The sequence below is a fragment of the Silene latifolia genome, chromosome Y (genome assembly GCF_048544455.1).
Source record: "Silene latifolia isolate original U9 population chromosome Y, ASM4854445v1, whole genome shotgun sequence".
Lineage (NCBI taxonomy): Eukaryota > Viridiplantae > Streptophyta > Magnoliopsida > Caryophyllales > Caryophyllaceae > Silene > Silene latifolia.
In genome coordinates this window covers 236,781,600-236,799,979 of record NC_133538.1, presented here as the reverse complement: position 1 = coordinate 236,799,979, position 18,380 = coordinate 236,781,600, and the positions used below count along the sequence as shown (strand labels likewise).

General features: G+C 43.8%; 1 protein-coding gene across 1 annotated transcript; it reads left to right on the top strand.

The window, feature by feature from the left end:
• The first annotated feature begins 253 nt into the window (after positions 1–253).
• Positions 254–688, top strand: LOC141630301 (uncharacterized). The gene has a single exon (XM_074443140.1). It carries the CDS (start codon positions 254–256, stop codon positions 686–688), a length of 435 nt encoding a protein of 144 aa, XP_074299241.1.
• The last annotated feature ends 17,692 nt before the right edge of the window (positions 689–18,380 follow it).

Here is an 18,380-nt window from a genome sequence, read left to right as displayed (position 1 = left end):
CAGGTTTGGGATACCATCTGAAATCATATGCGACAATGGATCCCAGTTCATATCAGATAACACCGAGGGCTTCTGTGCACGATGGAACATAACGCTAAGAAAATCAGCCTCCAGATATCTACAAACCAACGACCAAGCCGAGTCCAGCAACAAAATCATTGTGGAGAACCTCAGAAAACGGCTGGAAGAGTTGGAGGGAAAATGAGCAGATGAACTACCATTGGTACTCTGGTCAGATAGAACAACACCGAAAATGGCAATAGGCCAAACTTCGTTTAGCCTTGTATACGGAGCAGAGGCAGTGATACCCTCAGAAGTTCTGGTACCCACGCACAGATACGGCTGTCAGACGGTAGAGCAAAACAAGATCGAAATGGCCAGGAGCCTGGATACAGTTGATGAACTGCGAGAAAGCTCCTACATACGTATGACATCGTATAAACAGTCCATAGCAAGGACATATAACAAGAATGTCAAAATCAGAACCCTTGAAGTAGGGGACCTCGTGCTAAGAAGGGTATTCGAAAATACCAAGAACTACAAGGCGGGCAAGTTTGCCTACAAATGGGAAGGGCCGTATCAGGTCGAAAGCGTTATCAAGAATAGGGCATACAGGTTGATGACCATGCACGGTCAAATCCTGGATAAACACTGGAACATCCGTCACTTGAAACGGTACTTTGTCTGACAAAGTGCCAAAACTTTAGTGTACAAAGGACCTTTCAAAAGACCGTGAAGTAAAAAAAAAAGGGTGTGAGGGTTAGTATATGCTTTAGGTGTTAGTGTGTTTCCAAGAGCCAGGCTGTGGCTTCCTAGATCCAGGTGTTGCCCTGGAACACTATGAGATAGCACCAGGTAATTTGCACTACTTTGGACTTTATAATGCTTCTACGAAGAAAGTCTTTGATACTAATGTTGGTTACTTGTCAGATAAGGGACACTTTAAGGGTCCAGCCCCTGCCATGTGAGGCTACGAAGACGTTTATCTTAAGTCAAGCCACATAGAGTGCATATGCCGAGGTAGCGCGCATGGTACGGCATACTAAGACCACCCATACCTTAACGTTAACTCAGTAATCCCATATCTATGTCGTAGATCAAAAGGTGCACGCACGGATTTCAAACGTCTGGAACCACAAGAAACGCAACATTCCTTGTTAGTCAGAAACATTCAACGAAGGTACGCTCTAATCAGCTAACCCTAGTGATAAGGTATTTTACGTCATGGGTAAAATATCTTATCAAAAGACTGTCACCAGGAACAGGAGCTGTGCACCTGGAGCCAGGTCAACATCCTAGGTATTCCTATGTGGAATCAAAACTCCAGAAATCAATGGCAAAAACGCAAGTATAACAAAAGCAGGGCCTAAAAACCTAGGCCCAGAACTACTTTAAGTTAAGGCACCTGCTACCCTTAGCAGGCGCCATCAGGAGTTTAAAACCTGTATACCAGCAGGCACAAAACGAGCCGAAACAAAAAAAATGAAAAAGAGTTTTTTACAAACTTGCGCCACATAGGGCCAAGTCCCCAGATAATTTGAATTAAAATTTAAGAGAGGTCAATCCTCTCGACAACTGCATCCTGACCATTGCTCTGCTCCCCATGCTCTGTCTGCTTCTCTGTTGTAGGTGCCTGAACAGCCTCAGGAGTCGTCGTGGCACCATCACCAGTCTCCCCCGCCAGGATCTCCTCCAAAGTCCCAGAGATGGCTTCAGAGATATCCATGGCTGTAAAATCAGGCTCCGGGTTGGCAGCTTCAGCTTCAGGAGGAAACAGGGCGCTCAGGTCCATGCCATTGGGAAATGCGCGGGCAAACTCGGCCAGCTCCTTCTCCAGATTCCAGGATGTGTGCCTCCCCTCGGTATAAGCACGGATGCAATCTATCCGCCCCTCGAAAGCAGTGTAGGCTCCCACATTTTTGGCTAGCTCAGCCATCTCCTCAGCACGGGCCTCCGTCTTTGTCAGCCCAGAAGTCAGATCGCAGTTAGCTTCCTGCGTCCTTGCCAACTGATCTTTAGCTGCCTCCTTCTCTTTTAGAGCCACATGGAGCTGTTCCCTCAGTTTGGCACAGGTAGCTGTGAGCTCCTTATTCTTCCCCACGGAAGCCAGGCGCTCAACCTTGGCTCTCTGCAGCATCTTGCGAAGATAGAGAGATGATTGAAGAGCCTGCAATAAAGAAGACCGTGAATCAGGAAAGCACGGGGGCAGAGAAAGAAAGGAGACAGTGAAAGAAGACTCACAAGGAAGCAGTGTTCCGCAGCCAGGTCAGTCATCTCCTGGGGGGCAGTCGAGTCAAATGCCCTAGAGCAAGCCGGAGTCAGGAACCTTTCAGCGAGCCGAGCGGTTGGCCGATCAGCATCCCCAAAGTTAGCAGGAAGGCGCAGCAGCAGCTCGTCAGCATGGATAGGGGACCCAGGCGCACGCGATATTGGGGTCACTTCGATAGGTTCTGGAGCAGGCCTAGAGGAGGATCTCCTTCTTGAGGAGGCAGGGGAGTTAGAGAAATCCGCAGTTCTTTTCCTGGCATGGCGCATCAGGATCTCGGAGGCAGACGGTCTAGCACTTCCTGCAGGGGCACAAGAACGCAATTGATCAGAATCAAAAACCAATGGGTTAAAAGGTTCTTAAAGATTGAAGGGTGTTTACCAGAACACATGGTTTCTTCAGTAGCGGAGTCGGTTAAGCCAGAGAGCAGAAGGGGGAACAGTCTACGGTCTTCAGGGATGGAAAAGAGCTTGGCAACAGAAGTATCCTCGTCCTCTGATTTCTCAGGGTTCTTGAGTTCTGCATCAGATCAAAGAGTAAGAAACAGTGAGTGACAAGAGCAATCAAGAATGGACATGCAAAATATACTTACTCTTGGCGAAAATCCAGTGCTCGAACAAGTAATCAACGTGGATAGGGAGAGAGAAGCAGAAGTACCTGAGAAGACAGAAGAAGGCGGCGCTGGCAGTGAAAGGACGTTGAAGAAAAGGGATTTGGGGAGACGGAAATTTGAAGATTTTGAGAAACTGAAATGATGATGAGAGAGAAGAAGGCGGACGGGTGAGATTAAATAGGAGAGGGTAGTTGGGGTTTTGAAAAATGAGAATTGAAATAGAGTATGCGAGAAGTCACTCAACGATACATTGCAATTTCCCGCTCAGATATTTAGGGTTGCACTTTCGCGGAAAATTGGGGGCAAACTGTTAGGCCCAAAATCTGGATATGGGCTGGTCTGGGGCAGCAGATCTGGGAGCGCCGAGGGACGCAGGGCGTCAGGAAGCCAGGGTGACAGAATCAACACAACAGCGTAGGACATAGGCTTTGATCTGCGTGGAAGAAGCATGTGATAGTCCAACCTCTTACCATATCCAAAGAAGGAAAGTCCTACTCGGTGTCAAATTAGGAATAACTTGTAGGAAAAGCAAGAAACCCTAGCTCATCGAGCTCCCCTATATAAAGAGCCTCAATGCAAAGAAGAGAGATCATCAGAAAATACGAGAACTACACCCTAGAATTCACAGCAAACGTACAAACTGTATTTCTCCCGAATTATGGTGAAAATATTGGTGGGATTCCGGCTCCCCCCGCGGTTGTTTCCCACATCGGGTTTTCAATGTCACCAAAATCGTTTGTGTTCTTTATTTACGTTGCATATACAGGTTAACATACATTAATCGATCAAATCATAATACAGTACGCTAAGACCACTTTAACCCTAAATTGGTAGAAATTTACCAAAATAGACTTTAAAGGAATGCTTGACCACAGCTCCTGTGCTAGCTTTGCCGGAGGGATGTGAGAACTTTGAGGTATATACCGATGCTTCAAAGAATGGTCTTGGTTGTGTTTTGATGCAGGCAGGGAAAGTCATAGCTTATGCTTCGATGTAGCTAAAGCCATATGAGGAGAATTACCCTACTCATGATCTGGAGCTGGGTGCAGTTGTTTTCGCTCTTAAGATTTGGAGGCATTATCTTTATGGAGCAACCTTTAAGGTGTTTTCTGATCATAAGAGCTTAAAATATATCTACACTCAGAAGGAGCTTAACATGCAACAGAGACGGTGGATGGAGCTTATCAGAGATTATGATATGGAGATCATCTATCACGAGGGTAAGGCTAATGTTGTTGCAGATTCTCTGTGTAGGAAGAGCGTTCATTCGCTATGTATAGCCATGTCCTTGCTGAAGCTGAGGGATGAGGTGTCTAGGATGGGGATCTTTATATTAAGGAAAGGAGATACCATCGGGGATTTGCCGATCGAGCCAGAGTTATATGAGAACATCAAAAGTAAACATGACCTTGATCCTAAGATTCAGGAATGGAAGTCAAGAGTAGAGAGTGGGACAGTTTCCAGGTTTTCTATCCATACAGATGGGAGTGTTCGTTTTGATGGGAGATGGTGTGTTCCTGAGGATATAGAGTTGAGGAGAGTGATCTTGACGGAGGCTCATTGCCTTCCTTATTCGGTTCACCTGGGTGGTGACAAGCTTTACAAAGACCTTAAGAAGACTTTCTGGTGGCCAAACATGAAGAAAGAGGTAGCTGAGTTTGTGGCCAGATGTTTGACCTGTCAGAGGGTCAAGGGTGAACAAAGGAGACCACAAGGTAAGATACAGTCTTTGGAAGTACCCGAGTGGAAGTGGGAGTCTATCTCTATGAACTTCATTGTGGGATTGCCTTGGTCACAGCAAGGTAATAACATAATCTGGGTGATTGTTGATCGGTTAACCAAGTCAGCTCACTTTGTTCCTATGAAAGATACTTGGTCTAAGATGCAGCTGGCACTGGGTTACAGGAGGCATGTGATGCGGTTACATGGTATACCCAAGGATATCGTTTCTGATCGTGATGCGAGGTTCATATCCAAGTTTTGGCAAGAACTACAGGAGTTGATGGGTACAACCTTGAAGATGAGTACAGCCTTTCATCCGGAAACCGATGGTTAGACAGAACGAACCATCAAGACCTTAGAGGACATGTTTAGGGCATGTGTCATGGAGTTTGGGGGCAGCTGGGAAGACAGGCTTGACCTGATTGAGTTTTCATACAACAACAGTTATCATACGAGTATCAGGATGGCACCTTTTGAGGCTTTGTATGGTCGGAAATGCTGAAGTCCAGTTTGTTGGGATGATAGTTTTGAGACAGTGGTTTTAGGGCCACAGCTGGTACAAGATATGGTTGAGCAAGTTCAGTTAATTCGGCAAAAGATGAGAGCAGCTCAAGATCGTCAGAAGAGTTATGCCGATTTACACCGCAGGGACATTGAGTTCACAGTAGGTGACAAGGTCCATTTGAAAGTGTCACCTATGCAAGGGGTGATGATGTTTGGGAAGAAAGGTAAGCTAAGTCAGAAGTTTATAGGTCCTTATTAGATTTTGGACCGTATAGGCGAGGTAGCCTACAGATTAGCTTTACCACCAGCTTTGGATAGAGTCCACAACCTTTTCCATGTCTCCCAGCTTTGGAAATATGTGAGTGATCCATCGCATATCCTTGGAATGGAGAACATTAAGCTTGATGAGTCTTTGTCCTACGCCGAGGTTCCTAAAGAGATTCTTGATCGCAAGGTTCGTAAGACAAGGAATGGCGAGACGGTCTTACTCAAGGTTCTTTGGTCTAATCACAATGTGGAAGAAGCCACATGGGAACCCGTTGTCTAATCACTGTTGTCTTTTTAGGGGCGTAGGAGATGGTCGCGGTTGTGTTTTGTCTTATTTTGAGTCAGGTTAGTGGGTCTTGTGGTGTCTTGTGTAGTTCTTTGGGTTGATAAATGTTTGTGTGGAAAGTCTTTTTGTGTTTTGTGGTGTGTCTTTTGTATTTGTGGTGTTTTGTTTTAGGTTGGAGTGTGAACTTCGGGACGAAGTTCTTTTTAAGGGGGGAAGACTATTATACTACGGATTTTATTAAGTTGTATACTCGACCGAGTAGAGCCTACTCGGCCGAGTAGTGTTAATTGTGGAGTTTGTTTTGGTTCTGCCGTGGAATACTCCGCCGAGTATGGAGAATACTCGACCGAGTAGAGGATACTCGGCCGAGTATAGCTTTAGTCGACCGAGTATCCGGTCAGGCGAGTGTTATTTTAGCCGTTTGATGCGGGAGTGTTTAGGGTTATTTTATATTCAGCGTCAGTTTCTAAAACGTCATTTTCAACCCTAATCATTTTACGATTACTTTAGTCACTCCCTAATCATCCCCTAATCTCGTTGTGTGTGCAAATTGTCGTGGTCCTTGCGTGTAGTCTCTTATTCTACTGTTGGTAAGTTTCATTCCTTTTTCATTTCTATTCTTTTGGGGTTACTGTATATATGGAATTGGGGAAAATGGGGGATTGTGCAATGTATAATTGTGTTATGTGGTTATTGTATAGGAGAAGACTTTATAGAGGAGCCTTTATGATTGTTCAGTTTCCGTTCTACTGTTAATGTCTAAGGTAGGGTTTTACCTACTCAGTTTACTATTCATTGTTTAAGACATGATTTTTTTGTAACTATTGTTATCTGCTGATCATCGGAGTGTGGGCGTTGTTGTGACGGTGTTGGTGTGGAGATGTTGTGACAGCTGTGATGCTGTGTGTTTGTGATTGTGGTGGAGTTACTTGCGGGAGTGGCTTCACACCCTAGTTCGCCCTCCGTGGAACCCGCCACGGGAGGGGATGTGCACATTAAGGGACATGGATTGTTAGTCGCTCGTTGATGAGCTGGACTAGGTGGGATCGGCTGCGGTCACCCACTGGCGGCAAGGATTACCTGTTGCGATGGGTAATCTGGCAGGGCTACACACTTTGGTGCATAGTCGGTTACTGTATGAGATCGGGAGACTGGGGTTGGAGGATGATCAGCTTGTTACCGTGTTTGTTTGTCTTATAGTGATTGAGTAATACTGACCCCGTTGTTGTTTGTGGAATCTGCTGTGATCCATTCGGGGATGGTGAGCAGACTTTACAGGTATTGCTATTGGTGAGCTTGCGGCAGTCATGGGAGAGTTGTCATCACCGGTCGTAGCATCACCGTCGGAGTCTTCGTTTGATTTCTTAGTTGCCAGACATTTGTTTTGTTTTATTGAAACAGTTTGGGATTTGGTTGATGTAAATTTTATACTTTATGGTACTTTAATAAATGTGCTAATTTCAGACGCTTTTGATATGTACTAACCTCGGGCAACCGAGATGGTAACACACTTTCATGGTAGGGTGGTCTTGGTAAGGCACCTTGGTATGAAGGGGTGTTACAGTGTCGTCCACTCGGATCGTAACACAGCCAGCAGCGGGTGTAGCACGACCACGACCGCGACCCCGGCCTCTAGAACCTGAAGTAGAAGACCGTCCACTGATGGTACGAGGAACTAGAGCCGCCCGTAAAGCAGCTGCGACTGCGGGTGAGTCCGCCACAGGTGTGCCCACCGTGGCTGAAGTAGAGGCTGTGGATGCACCTGTGACCGCCACTGAGAAAGAAAGGCTAGCAGCAGTGCTAGCAGTAGTAGTGGTTGTGACTGAGGTGGTAGCTGAAACAGGGATAGCAGCAGTGCTAGCCGGGGCAAAAACAGTACCAGCAGCAGAGACTAAGAACACGGGAGCTGCGGTACTAACAGAAGTGGAGGCAGTGGTGACAGCAGGGACCACTGCCAGACAATGACGAACTAGAAGTCGAGCTCGTGGAAGGCACATAACTATAATCCATCCAAAACAAATAGGTCAGGGGAATTTGATAAGCAATTAACGAATTAGCAGCACTGAAAACAGCAGTTAAACTGCAGAGAATTCCCAAAGACTATCGAAAAATTCGACCTATTAGCCCAAAAATTGCCCAATTTTTCCTCAATAATTTGAATGAAGACAAGCAAACAGTGATAGGGTGCGGGTAACAGGGATCAATGGCAGCAATTTAATCAACAATTGAGACAAATTGAGCAGAACCAGCAGTATAGACCCAATGACAGTCGAAAATGTCGACTAAGATGAACCCTAATCACAAATTCCTCGAAAAATTTCGAATTAAAAATGTTAATCATCAATGAGGCGGGGGAATTAATAATCAAGTAGGGTAAATTAAGCATAAGAACACAATAATAGTCGAAAAATTCGACTCAAGATGAATACCGGACCCTAATTCCTAATTCACTTCAGAAAAGGCAAAATTAATGAAGTGAAAATGCAAAGAAGTGTAGCAATTACTTACTTGATGATGAGGAACCTACAAATAGAAATTAATCGACAATCAACAATGGCGATTTTTGATCGAAAAACCGCGAAACCCTAGAATCCTCTATTGACCGTGTAAAGTAGTGTAAATCAAAGGGAAAACAGAGGGCAAATGACGATTAATTAGCAAGAAAGAAAATGTTGGTGGTGGATTTGGTAAATGGGCAAGAAAAATGGAGGATTTGGGGGTTTTCTTGATCGCAAATAAGGGGGTAGGACGAAATAATGAAGAAGAAATGAAAGAATAAAACAAAGGAGGGAGTTAAAGAGACTCCCTATACGGCTTTTGAAAAATCACTCGATCGAGTGGTTTAAAACTACTCGATCGAGAACTTCTTGTATGAATCCACTCGATCGAGTAAAAAGTTACTCGATCGAGTACACCCCTTTTTTGCTTTTGTCGATCGATCAACAGGAAACCATTCGATCGTACAAATTCCACTCGATCGAGTACTAATAGTACTCGATCGAGCTCTTTTCCTCGTGTAAGCTCTTGAATTTGCGTATAATTCCCCAAACCTGCATAAAAACACTCGAAAAAAATATCCCAAAATACCAAATATGAATAGTAACAGTCCATAGTCTTCTAATCTATGCTAAAAATGTCTAAATTCTAATTGTCCTAATTAAATGCAATAAACAAATCCTACGGAAATAAAAAATTGTTTTTACAAATTGGTACACGGGGCATTTCCCCGCTCACTTCTCAAAGCAATTTAGTAGCTCCTCGGAGGGCTTCTGACTGGAGGACGTCATCTCAGCAACATTAATCGTCCTCTTCAATTTCCACGAGCTTGAACTTGAATCGTTAGGTGGAGAATAGTTGACGTCCACATACGCGCGAAGTTTTCTCGTCCTTACTCCTTTCTCACCAGCTTTAACATCATCGCTCCCACTTAGACTGACATTAATTGCACAATACTTATTGACAGCTCTTGTATTATCTTGATCCATACCTACAGTAAGGAAAACAGACGAACTTTCCTCCTTTTTGTTCTCAACCTGAGGCAGAGGGGTCACAATAGCAGCACGATATTCCAAATTTTCATTTGGAGTGTCAGTAGGAGGGTCAGTAGAAGAGAGGGCATTGCAAGGCTGAGCTTGCATGGGAGCCCTTCGGAAGTTAGACTTATGGAATATCAATTCCTCGTCCCCAACTTGGAAAGTCAATGTGTTGCCCCCGACGTCTATCACTGCACCGGTAGTAAATAAAAATGGAATCCCTAAAATGATAAGGGTATAGGTATCTTCGGGGATGTCAAGTACAACGAAGTCAACGGGAATAAAGAACCTCCTGATCTTAACAGGTATGTCTTCTATGACACCTAGTGGCCGTGATATACTACGGTCGCCATCTGAACAGTCATATTTGTGCAATTAAACTTGGTCAAACCAAGCCTCTTAGCCAGAGACAGCGGTAAAATACTCACGCTAGCGCCAATATCGCATAACGCGTTATCAATTAAGTGGGTACCAATATGACACGGAATACAAAAACTACCCGGGTCTGACTGTTTGGGAGGTAACTTATTATGAACTAGGGCCGTCCCCACCTCGGTCAAAGCTACCGTCACATGGTCGTTAAGGTGCCTCTTACGCGATAAAATTTCTTTCATAAATTTGAGGTAAGAAGGTACCTGTGTCAGCAATTCGGCGAATGGCACATTAACTTGCAAGCTTTTCAGGAGTTCGGCAAATTTGACGAATTGTTGATTAGCCTTAGTACTCTGCATACGCCTCAGGAAGGGCACCGTGATGGGTATCTCGAGCCCTTTGTTCCTCTCTTCCAGTGTATCAGCCAGATCAAGCTCTAAATCCTTCGATCGAGACTTCTTCCCTCTCGAACGTGGTCTTTCAGGTGATCTTTTACTCGATCGAGCACTAGAAGGCTCTCGATCGAGTTGTTCTTTATCATCATTACTCGATCGACCAAAAATGTCATTCGATCGAGCAGATTCTTCAGCAAATTCACTCGATCGAGCAGTTTTATTTACTAAATCGAGCTCTTCTTTTTCCTGTTCACTCGATCGAGTAGAAATTCCACTCGATCGAATCCTTTCTTCAGCATTTTTACTCGATAGACCCCCAGAAATTAGTCGATCGAGTACTTTCTTTGTCGTAAGCTCTTTTTCTTCGATAGTGCACTGTTCATCAGCAATAATTACCTTCCCCGGGTCTGATTTCGGTCCTTCATATGAATAAACGCTCCTCAAATTAACGAAATTCACCGTCTCATGTGGATTCTTATCGGCTTGTGACGGTAAATGTCCCGGTTTCCTTGTGGACTGGTTCGCGGCTAACTGGGCAACTTGAGTTTCAAGTGCCTTGATAGATGTATCTTTTTGTTGATCACTTAGCTGCCAATGCTTTGTCAAAGACTGCAACATCGTCTTTAACTCACCTATCTCACTTACCCCACCAGAAGATGATTCACCTTGATTAGGCGTAGGAAAGGAAGGAGGCTTCTGAAAGCCTTGTTGAGCCTTATGAGGAGGGACATATGGCTGCTACTGCGGAGGAGGAGGGGTAGGATTGAGCACATTTTGACTTGTCCACCTCAAATTGGGATGGACTGCCCCTTGGTTATTATAATAGGAACCCCCTCCTTGCCTGTATTGTTGAAAAGAAAGGACATGTTCCTTCTCTGTAAGACAGCCAACAGCAGTGTGACCGTCGTTGCTCCCACACCTCTCACATGTGATAGTCTCCCCTCCAGTAAGCAAATGTACCGTCCGAGGCTCCCCAGAAGAATTCAACTCCAACTTATCAAATCTAGAATTCATGGCTTCCAGCTGAGCCACAACTTGCTTATCGACTGCATGAACTGTTCTAATACCATCCCTCGGGCTTCCATACTCAGCACAGTGGGTCGCCATTTATTCAATAAGAGCCCATCCCTTATCATCATCAGTGTTCTTTTAGAATCTTCCGTTGGATGATGCATCAAGTATGGCTCTGTGATCATCGTATAGCCCATTGTAGAACTGATTGGACAAGAACCACGGATCAAAACCACTGTGAGGAAGAGACCTCACCAACCTCTTGAAACGGCACCAAGCTTCATAGAAAGTTTCATCCGGTGCCTGTTTGAAACTGGTAATCTTGGCCTTCAGCTGATTAGTGTGCTGCGGAGGGAAATATCTCTTATAAAAAGCAAGAGCAAGGGTCTCCCAGTCTGTGACCCCCGCGGTCGTACGGTCCAAATCAGTTAGCCACTCCCTGGCTGAGTCAGTCAAAGAAAAAGGAAACAGAACCTCCTTAATCTTATCTTGAGTTACCCCCTTTGTGGCGGGGATAGTTGAACAGTAGTCTGTAAAGACCTCCATATGCTTCCTCGGGTCTTCACCTGCCACACCTCTAAATAGATTTCTCTCCACCAGATTGATATAGGACGGACGGATGTCAAATGTATTCCCATCCTCAGTCTGTAGATTGAAACCTTTAGGAATAGATGATGCTTTAGGCTCCGAGTGACTTGCAATATTCGGCATCTTTACTGGTTGGTTTACAGAACTGAAAGTGTCTTCTTCAAAAGATGGATTTTCTGTAAATAGGAAATGCTGAAGTTCGGGTTCGAAAGTACTCAAGGCTTCCTTTCGTGATTCTTTTTCCAGACGGAGTCTATGCCTGAACAGCCTCTCTGGTTCAGAATCAGCTGAAACTAACTCCAACCTGTGTGACCTGGGCATACACAACACTGAAAGAAAATAAATAAGAACTGCCTCAAGGAATAAAAATTCCCTGAGACGGATAAAATAAATGAAACAAAGACAGATAGGGCAATTGCCTCCCCGGCAACGGCGCCAAAATTTAACAGGGTATTTGTATACCTATCAAAAATAACTAACTAAACTAACTGTATAGCTAGGGAAGTCAGGTCGATCTCCTCAGGGAGGCAAGATACCTGTAAAGGTCCGTCTATTTGGTCACAAATGCGGGGGTTTTGTAATTGGTTTTCTAAACTAAAGGTGTAAAAGGAAGAGAAGCAAGGAAAGAGCAATAAAGACAAAAGATGAGATTAAACTATCAATAGAGAGGGGATAAGTCAGGATTTCGGTTCACTACGGTAGTCCAGTGACTCAACGGTAAACAACTTAGATAAATTACTGCGCGACGGATATGGAAAGGTCTTTCCGGTCCACTTTCTACCCTAGATTCCCACTAACTTAACTTCTGTCCTCGTCAGGGTAGTCTACTGTTCATAGCAGGTCTATTTTGTCCAATCTTCCGATCCAGGATTAAATTTAACCAGATTAAAAAGGTGAGTCAGAAGCGTGCACTCAACTAAGTCGGTAAATACAGTTATATTGCTATGGGGACACAGTCTCCCAATTAATTCATCTAACCTATTTACTACATCGTCGCATTTCTACCGCAGATCCCCTAATCCAAATATGAAATGATTTAGCTACTCATATCGCTAATGTTGTCAATAATAACAATATTAAGATAAATAATATAAAGCATGATGAAATAGTAATTAAAATGCATAAAAAAAGATTAGGGCAGAAATTAGGGAAGAGCAAAACAAGTAATTAAGATGAATAAATGAAAGATTAATATTAAAAAGGGAGAAAGAGATTACAATCGCAAGAATCCGGCGTAAAGAACAAACAAATCCGAGCTAAATAACCCCGAAAGCAAAGTTACAGTGAAAGAGAGAAAGCAACGCAGTCTTTACTGTGAAAGATGAAAATGATAAGATAAAAATTGAATGTTAATGACCTAGTTATTATGCGTTTATATAGAAAAATTGCTAAGTCCATAAGCTAAAACACGTTCACGGACTAATTAAAGCCCATGACAGCCAAAACCACTCGATCGGGTAGTCTGAAACAACTCGATCGAGTACTTCTCCAAAACATCTACTCGATCGACTAAAATTGTTACTCGATCGAGTAACTCCTAATTCCAGCACTTCTTGATCGAGTACAATATTACTCGATCGACCAAGCTCAACCATAGAAACCACTCAATCGAGTAACAAAACAGCTCGATCGAGTGTTCTTCCTCCAAAACAGCTCAAACTCGTGACAGACTGCTCCATAGACCGTTCCTTCGCGCATCCCAAAGCAAGATCTCACTCTGAACAATCCTGTCTCCTTAAAATGCATGCAAAAAGGGACGAAAATGGTGCGATTCTACTACTTCCACGTTCATTTCTACAAAATGGACAAAACGAACCAAAGTAGCCAATTCGGGGCAAAATGCAATATAAACAGTACAAAAATACATGGTAATACGTGCTGAAATAGGCTAAAAAGACTATACAAATGCACGTATCAAACACCCAAAACAACACAAACCCAGCACCAATCCGTCCACCAAACATCCCTATCGGATGCTCTCTCTGCCACCTACACAACCAGACCCCTGCCGCCACCAGAATCCACCATACACGGCCTCACGAATATGCCCTAACCACCCTACACAACTCCACCAAACACAAACATTCAACACACTCAAAACACAAAAACCCGCAACACCCACTACTAATAACCACCCCTGCCACCAGTGGCCACCACCGTGAGCACCTCTGTCCACCTCCTAACCACGCCCTCACACCCTAGCTCTAACACCCATGACCTACAACAACAACCACAAGCAACAACACGCACGACATAACCAACCCACAACTACCCCTGTTTCACGCTTTTCTAGCCACCACTGCCACAAACTCCATCACCGGCCACCACGAAACAACCCTAGGAGCAGCCCAGGTACGACCAAACCTTCTGCAATCACCACCACCCTACTGCCAACAACTCACGACACCAATAACAACAAACACCAAAACTCCCCTGTTTTCGCGTAACCCGACAACTACCACCACAAACCACCACCTACTGCCACCACGACGCCACCCTTAAGGTCGACCACACCACCAGCTTCCATCCCCACCATAACCAGGTCAAGGCAACGAGTATTAAACGGTTCTCATCGTGCTTAAACAACAATCTGCCCTAGCTCGTAATTCCGGCAATCACCGCGCAAAACACCAGACTTGACCACCTGCTACCAACCATTGGCGTCGACTAACCACCCTAAGCCAACCCAAACCCAGGTCCAGGTCAGATAAGTCAAGGCCAAGGTTTTAAACCGTGTAAACCCATCTTAAAACCCCTTCAAACCACCCTCGAAAACACCCAACGAACACCTCTTTCCCGTCGGTCAATGGCGGTCAAACGGAGGTCCGGCTACTCCATGATGTTTCCCGTTCATGGTCACGGTCTCGCGTCAGTCAACGACGGTCTAATTAATTAGTTATATAAATCTTAAGGTGAGTATGTTATGAGACAATTAGAAAATTACCTTGTTACGATCTCCTAGCTAGTCTTTCTTCCTCTTTTCTCTTATGTGAATTATTTCCTCCTCTTTTCTCTCATGTGATGAATTATTTGTCTTTTATGATTAATAAGGTCTATTTATATAGGTAGGTCATAGGTATAAGGAAGCAATTAGGAAACATTTAATTATATTATTATTATTGTTATTATTATTATTATTATTATTATTATTATTATTATTATTATTATTATTATTATTATTATTATTATTATTATTATTATTATTATTATTATTATTATTATTATTATTATTATTATTATTATTATTAAAATAAAAATAAAAGGTTTACACGAAATTGGTGGGGAGCCGAGAGACAATCTGGGCTCCCACACCCTTAGCAATAATAAAACATTTAATTATATTATTATTATTATTATTATTATTATTATTATTATTATTATTATTATTATTATTATTATTATTATTATTATTATTATTATTATTATTATTATTATTATTATTATTATTATTATTATTATTATTATTATTGTTATTATTATTATTATTATTATTATTATTATTATTATTATTATCTCAATACTACTCGAGTACTACGAGCCCAACATACCCATACACGACCAATCTCACAGCCCAATATCCAATTCCCGACTCTCCTATTATTTTATAATTAATTATCGTCTTTAATATAAATGCTTTTTAATTAATTATTTGAATTACATAATTTATTCTTATAAATACTTATTAAATTACGGGGTATTACAACATCACCCTGGCCTTTCTCAACCTGAGGCATCGACATCATCGGGAAAGTCGACCCGATAGGCACCAAGGGGCATTGCTTCGCCCTCATTTCCATCGACTATTTCACCAAATGGGTGGAAGCACACTCATATGCAATATTGACCGCCAAACAAGTGGCCAAGTTCATCCAGAACAACATCATCTGCCGTTATGGGGTACCCCATGAAATCATCAGCGATCAAGGCTCTCACTTCCGGGCGGAAACACAAACCTTGCTGGACAAATACAAGATCAAACGACATCGATCATCCCCCTACCGGCCCCAAACCAACGGGGCGGTGGAGGCAACTAACAAAAGTCTTGTCACCATTATCAAGAAAATGCAAGACAACTACCGCGATTGGCCAAGCAAACTCCCATTCGCACTCTGGGGATACCGAACCTCCACTCGAACACCAATAGGCGCCACACCCTTCTACCTAGCATACGGTATGGAGGCGGTTTAACCGGTAGAGTTAGAGGTCCCTTCTCTACGCATCCTACTGAAGAGTCAAGTCCCTGACGCGGAATGGACCCATCGAAGGTACGAACAACTCACTCTTCTAGACGAGCGGTGGCTCAACGCCTAGCACAACGTCCAGCTATACCAACGACGTATACAATGGGCATTCAACAAGAAGGTTAAACCCAGGAACATCCAGGAGGGCCACTTGGTCCTCAAGTTGGTTCGAGCACCACTACCCGTCGATCTGAGGGGAAAATTCAAACCCAACTGGGCCGGGCCATACCTGGTCAAGAAAATACTTTCGGGGGGCGCAGTGAGACTGAGTGACCTAGACGGGGAGGATTTTACAAACCCGACCAACCTATACCAACTCAAGAAATACTACCCTTGAACCGTAGCAACCAACGACTTCACCCTAGTTTTACAACTAACAACCACCTTAACCCTTTCAAGTCAAGTTCCTCAACGTGTTCTGATTTGAATTTGCATGTTTTATCGAGTCTAAGTTGCGGCACTTTGCACGTTTCAAATGTCCTTTGATCTATCAAAGGCAACATCCATTTGCACTAGAACAAAAAAAACCCATGAACTACGAGCATGGTTTGATTTCACCTCTTCAGGTGGATACGTAGGCAGTCCCTCTTATACATGAGGGATACAACCACAAAACCCAATCAAATTTACAAAACATTTCGAACTACGATCATGGTTTAATTTCACCTCTTCAGTTGGATACGTAGGCAATCCTTTCTTACACAAGAAGAATACAACCATCCCTATAATAAAAAAAAAACATCCCCATAATCAAAAAAACATCACCCATATCATCCCCATCAAAAAAAGAGGGAAAGAACATTCCCTTTCCCACAAAATACAAAAAAGAAGCCTTTCTCCCTTCCAACAAAAATCCCACCTTCCCGAGTGCAAGTGTTTAGGACGATTCAAACCAAATTGCCTTTACAAAATGGATGGAAGAAACAAGCATTGACAGTTTGACACGAGCAATCCTCTTATTTAATTAATAATGGGAGGGATTACAATTTCAACAACAAATTAAGCTTGATGAGTCTACAACTTGTCGAAGTTAAGGTGTCGACTAAGATACCTCACATAATAAAACTAGCACAAAACACATAATACATAGCTAGTACAACATAATAAAAAACTCACAACAATAATACAACATAATAATAAAGTGGGTAATGGAGGTCTTCATTCTTCCATTCTACCCTTGCCTTTTCCCTTGGGGTACATCTTCCCCTTGTTCTTCCTGTTGGCCCGCCTAGCACGAACATCCTCCTCAGAACGGATCCTCAATGGATCTACAACGGCGACGGCCTCCGGTCTATTGCAAGACCCCATGTTCAGCCCAAAACAAGCCCATGCACGACCCACTACATTTTTGGGACCCGAGCTTCTCCTCTTTGGTAGCCTCATCACATCCGGGCTAACTTCATCAACATAATCCTCAAAGAAGGCACGGTTGGCCTTGCCAGCCTCTCGATACTTCAAGTCGACGAGCTCGTCCTCACGGTATTTGGGCCTCTCTTCCAAGGATGAAGCTCTTGACCACTTGACATAAGAGGGAGTTACCCATGTCGTGGCAACGGGTTTTGGTACCTCCCAAAGCGGCCGAGAGACCCACCATCTTTCGAAGACCTCCACAAGCTCGGAGTTTTAGAAAATGTTCTCTTGGACAAGAGTATCTTGAGCGGGCACCTTCTGTTGACGCCCCATTTGCCTCATGAGCCTTTCGGGATAAATGAAGGCAGCAACCTTCAAACCCACCACCATCAAAGAACGAGGACTAGCACCCAAAGCGGGCAACCCCGTGAAGGACCTCAAGTGCCACCATGGCACCACCCAACGGATATGAGGACCACCCTCCTCTGCCAATCTTGCAGCCCAATATGCCTCGGTGGAAGCAAAACTATCTGAGTAAAACTTCTTCCTCATAGTAAGGTGACGGAAGGAATAAGAAGAAGAATCAACCGGAGGCTCTACATAGCTTAGCCTCTCCAATAGCTACACTTGGAGGATCCTTGGCAATCCAAACGAGGGAGCTTCTCCATGAGAGCCCCTCTTGTCTAAGGCTTGGATAATCTCGCCGAGCACCAACCATGATGGATCCCTACCATGCTCTATTTGCTCAACCACATGCACAAGGGTCATGCTACCATAGCATTTTGGCCCCTCCTTCTTCAAAACATCAATAAAGAGGTATACATGGACAAGGCAAAAAGCAAGAGCCCTTCTCCAAGCCACCTCCGAAACATTGGCATCCAATCGGTTTGAGAAAATGTTGATAAGAGCCAACATATCCACACCATGAGGAGCAAGGAGGAAGTTGACTTGTCTTGTTGACAAGCCCAACACGAACGGAATTTCTCCTTATAACACAACTGAGTCGGAGGAAGCACCGGAACACAACCCGACCACCCACCAATGGCTGCAACTTCTTCGGCAAGAGGACAAATTTCACCTTTCGGGAAAACTAAAACGTGATGTTTCGAATCCCAAAACCGAGAACATGCTTCGAGAAATGAAGATTGCACCTTGACTTGACGGAGCACCAACAATTGACCGACTCCCATGCAAATGAGTTGATACTTTTCGGGAGGCAACAAATCCCGACA

Bases quoted from the DNA above. Each gene is read 5' to 3' on its own strand.
- LOC141630301 (XM_074443140.1), top strand. From the start codon at position 254: ATGGCAATAGGCCAAACTTCGTTTAGCCTTGTATACGGAGCAGAGGCA.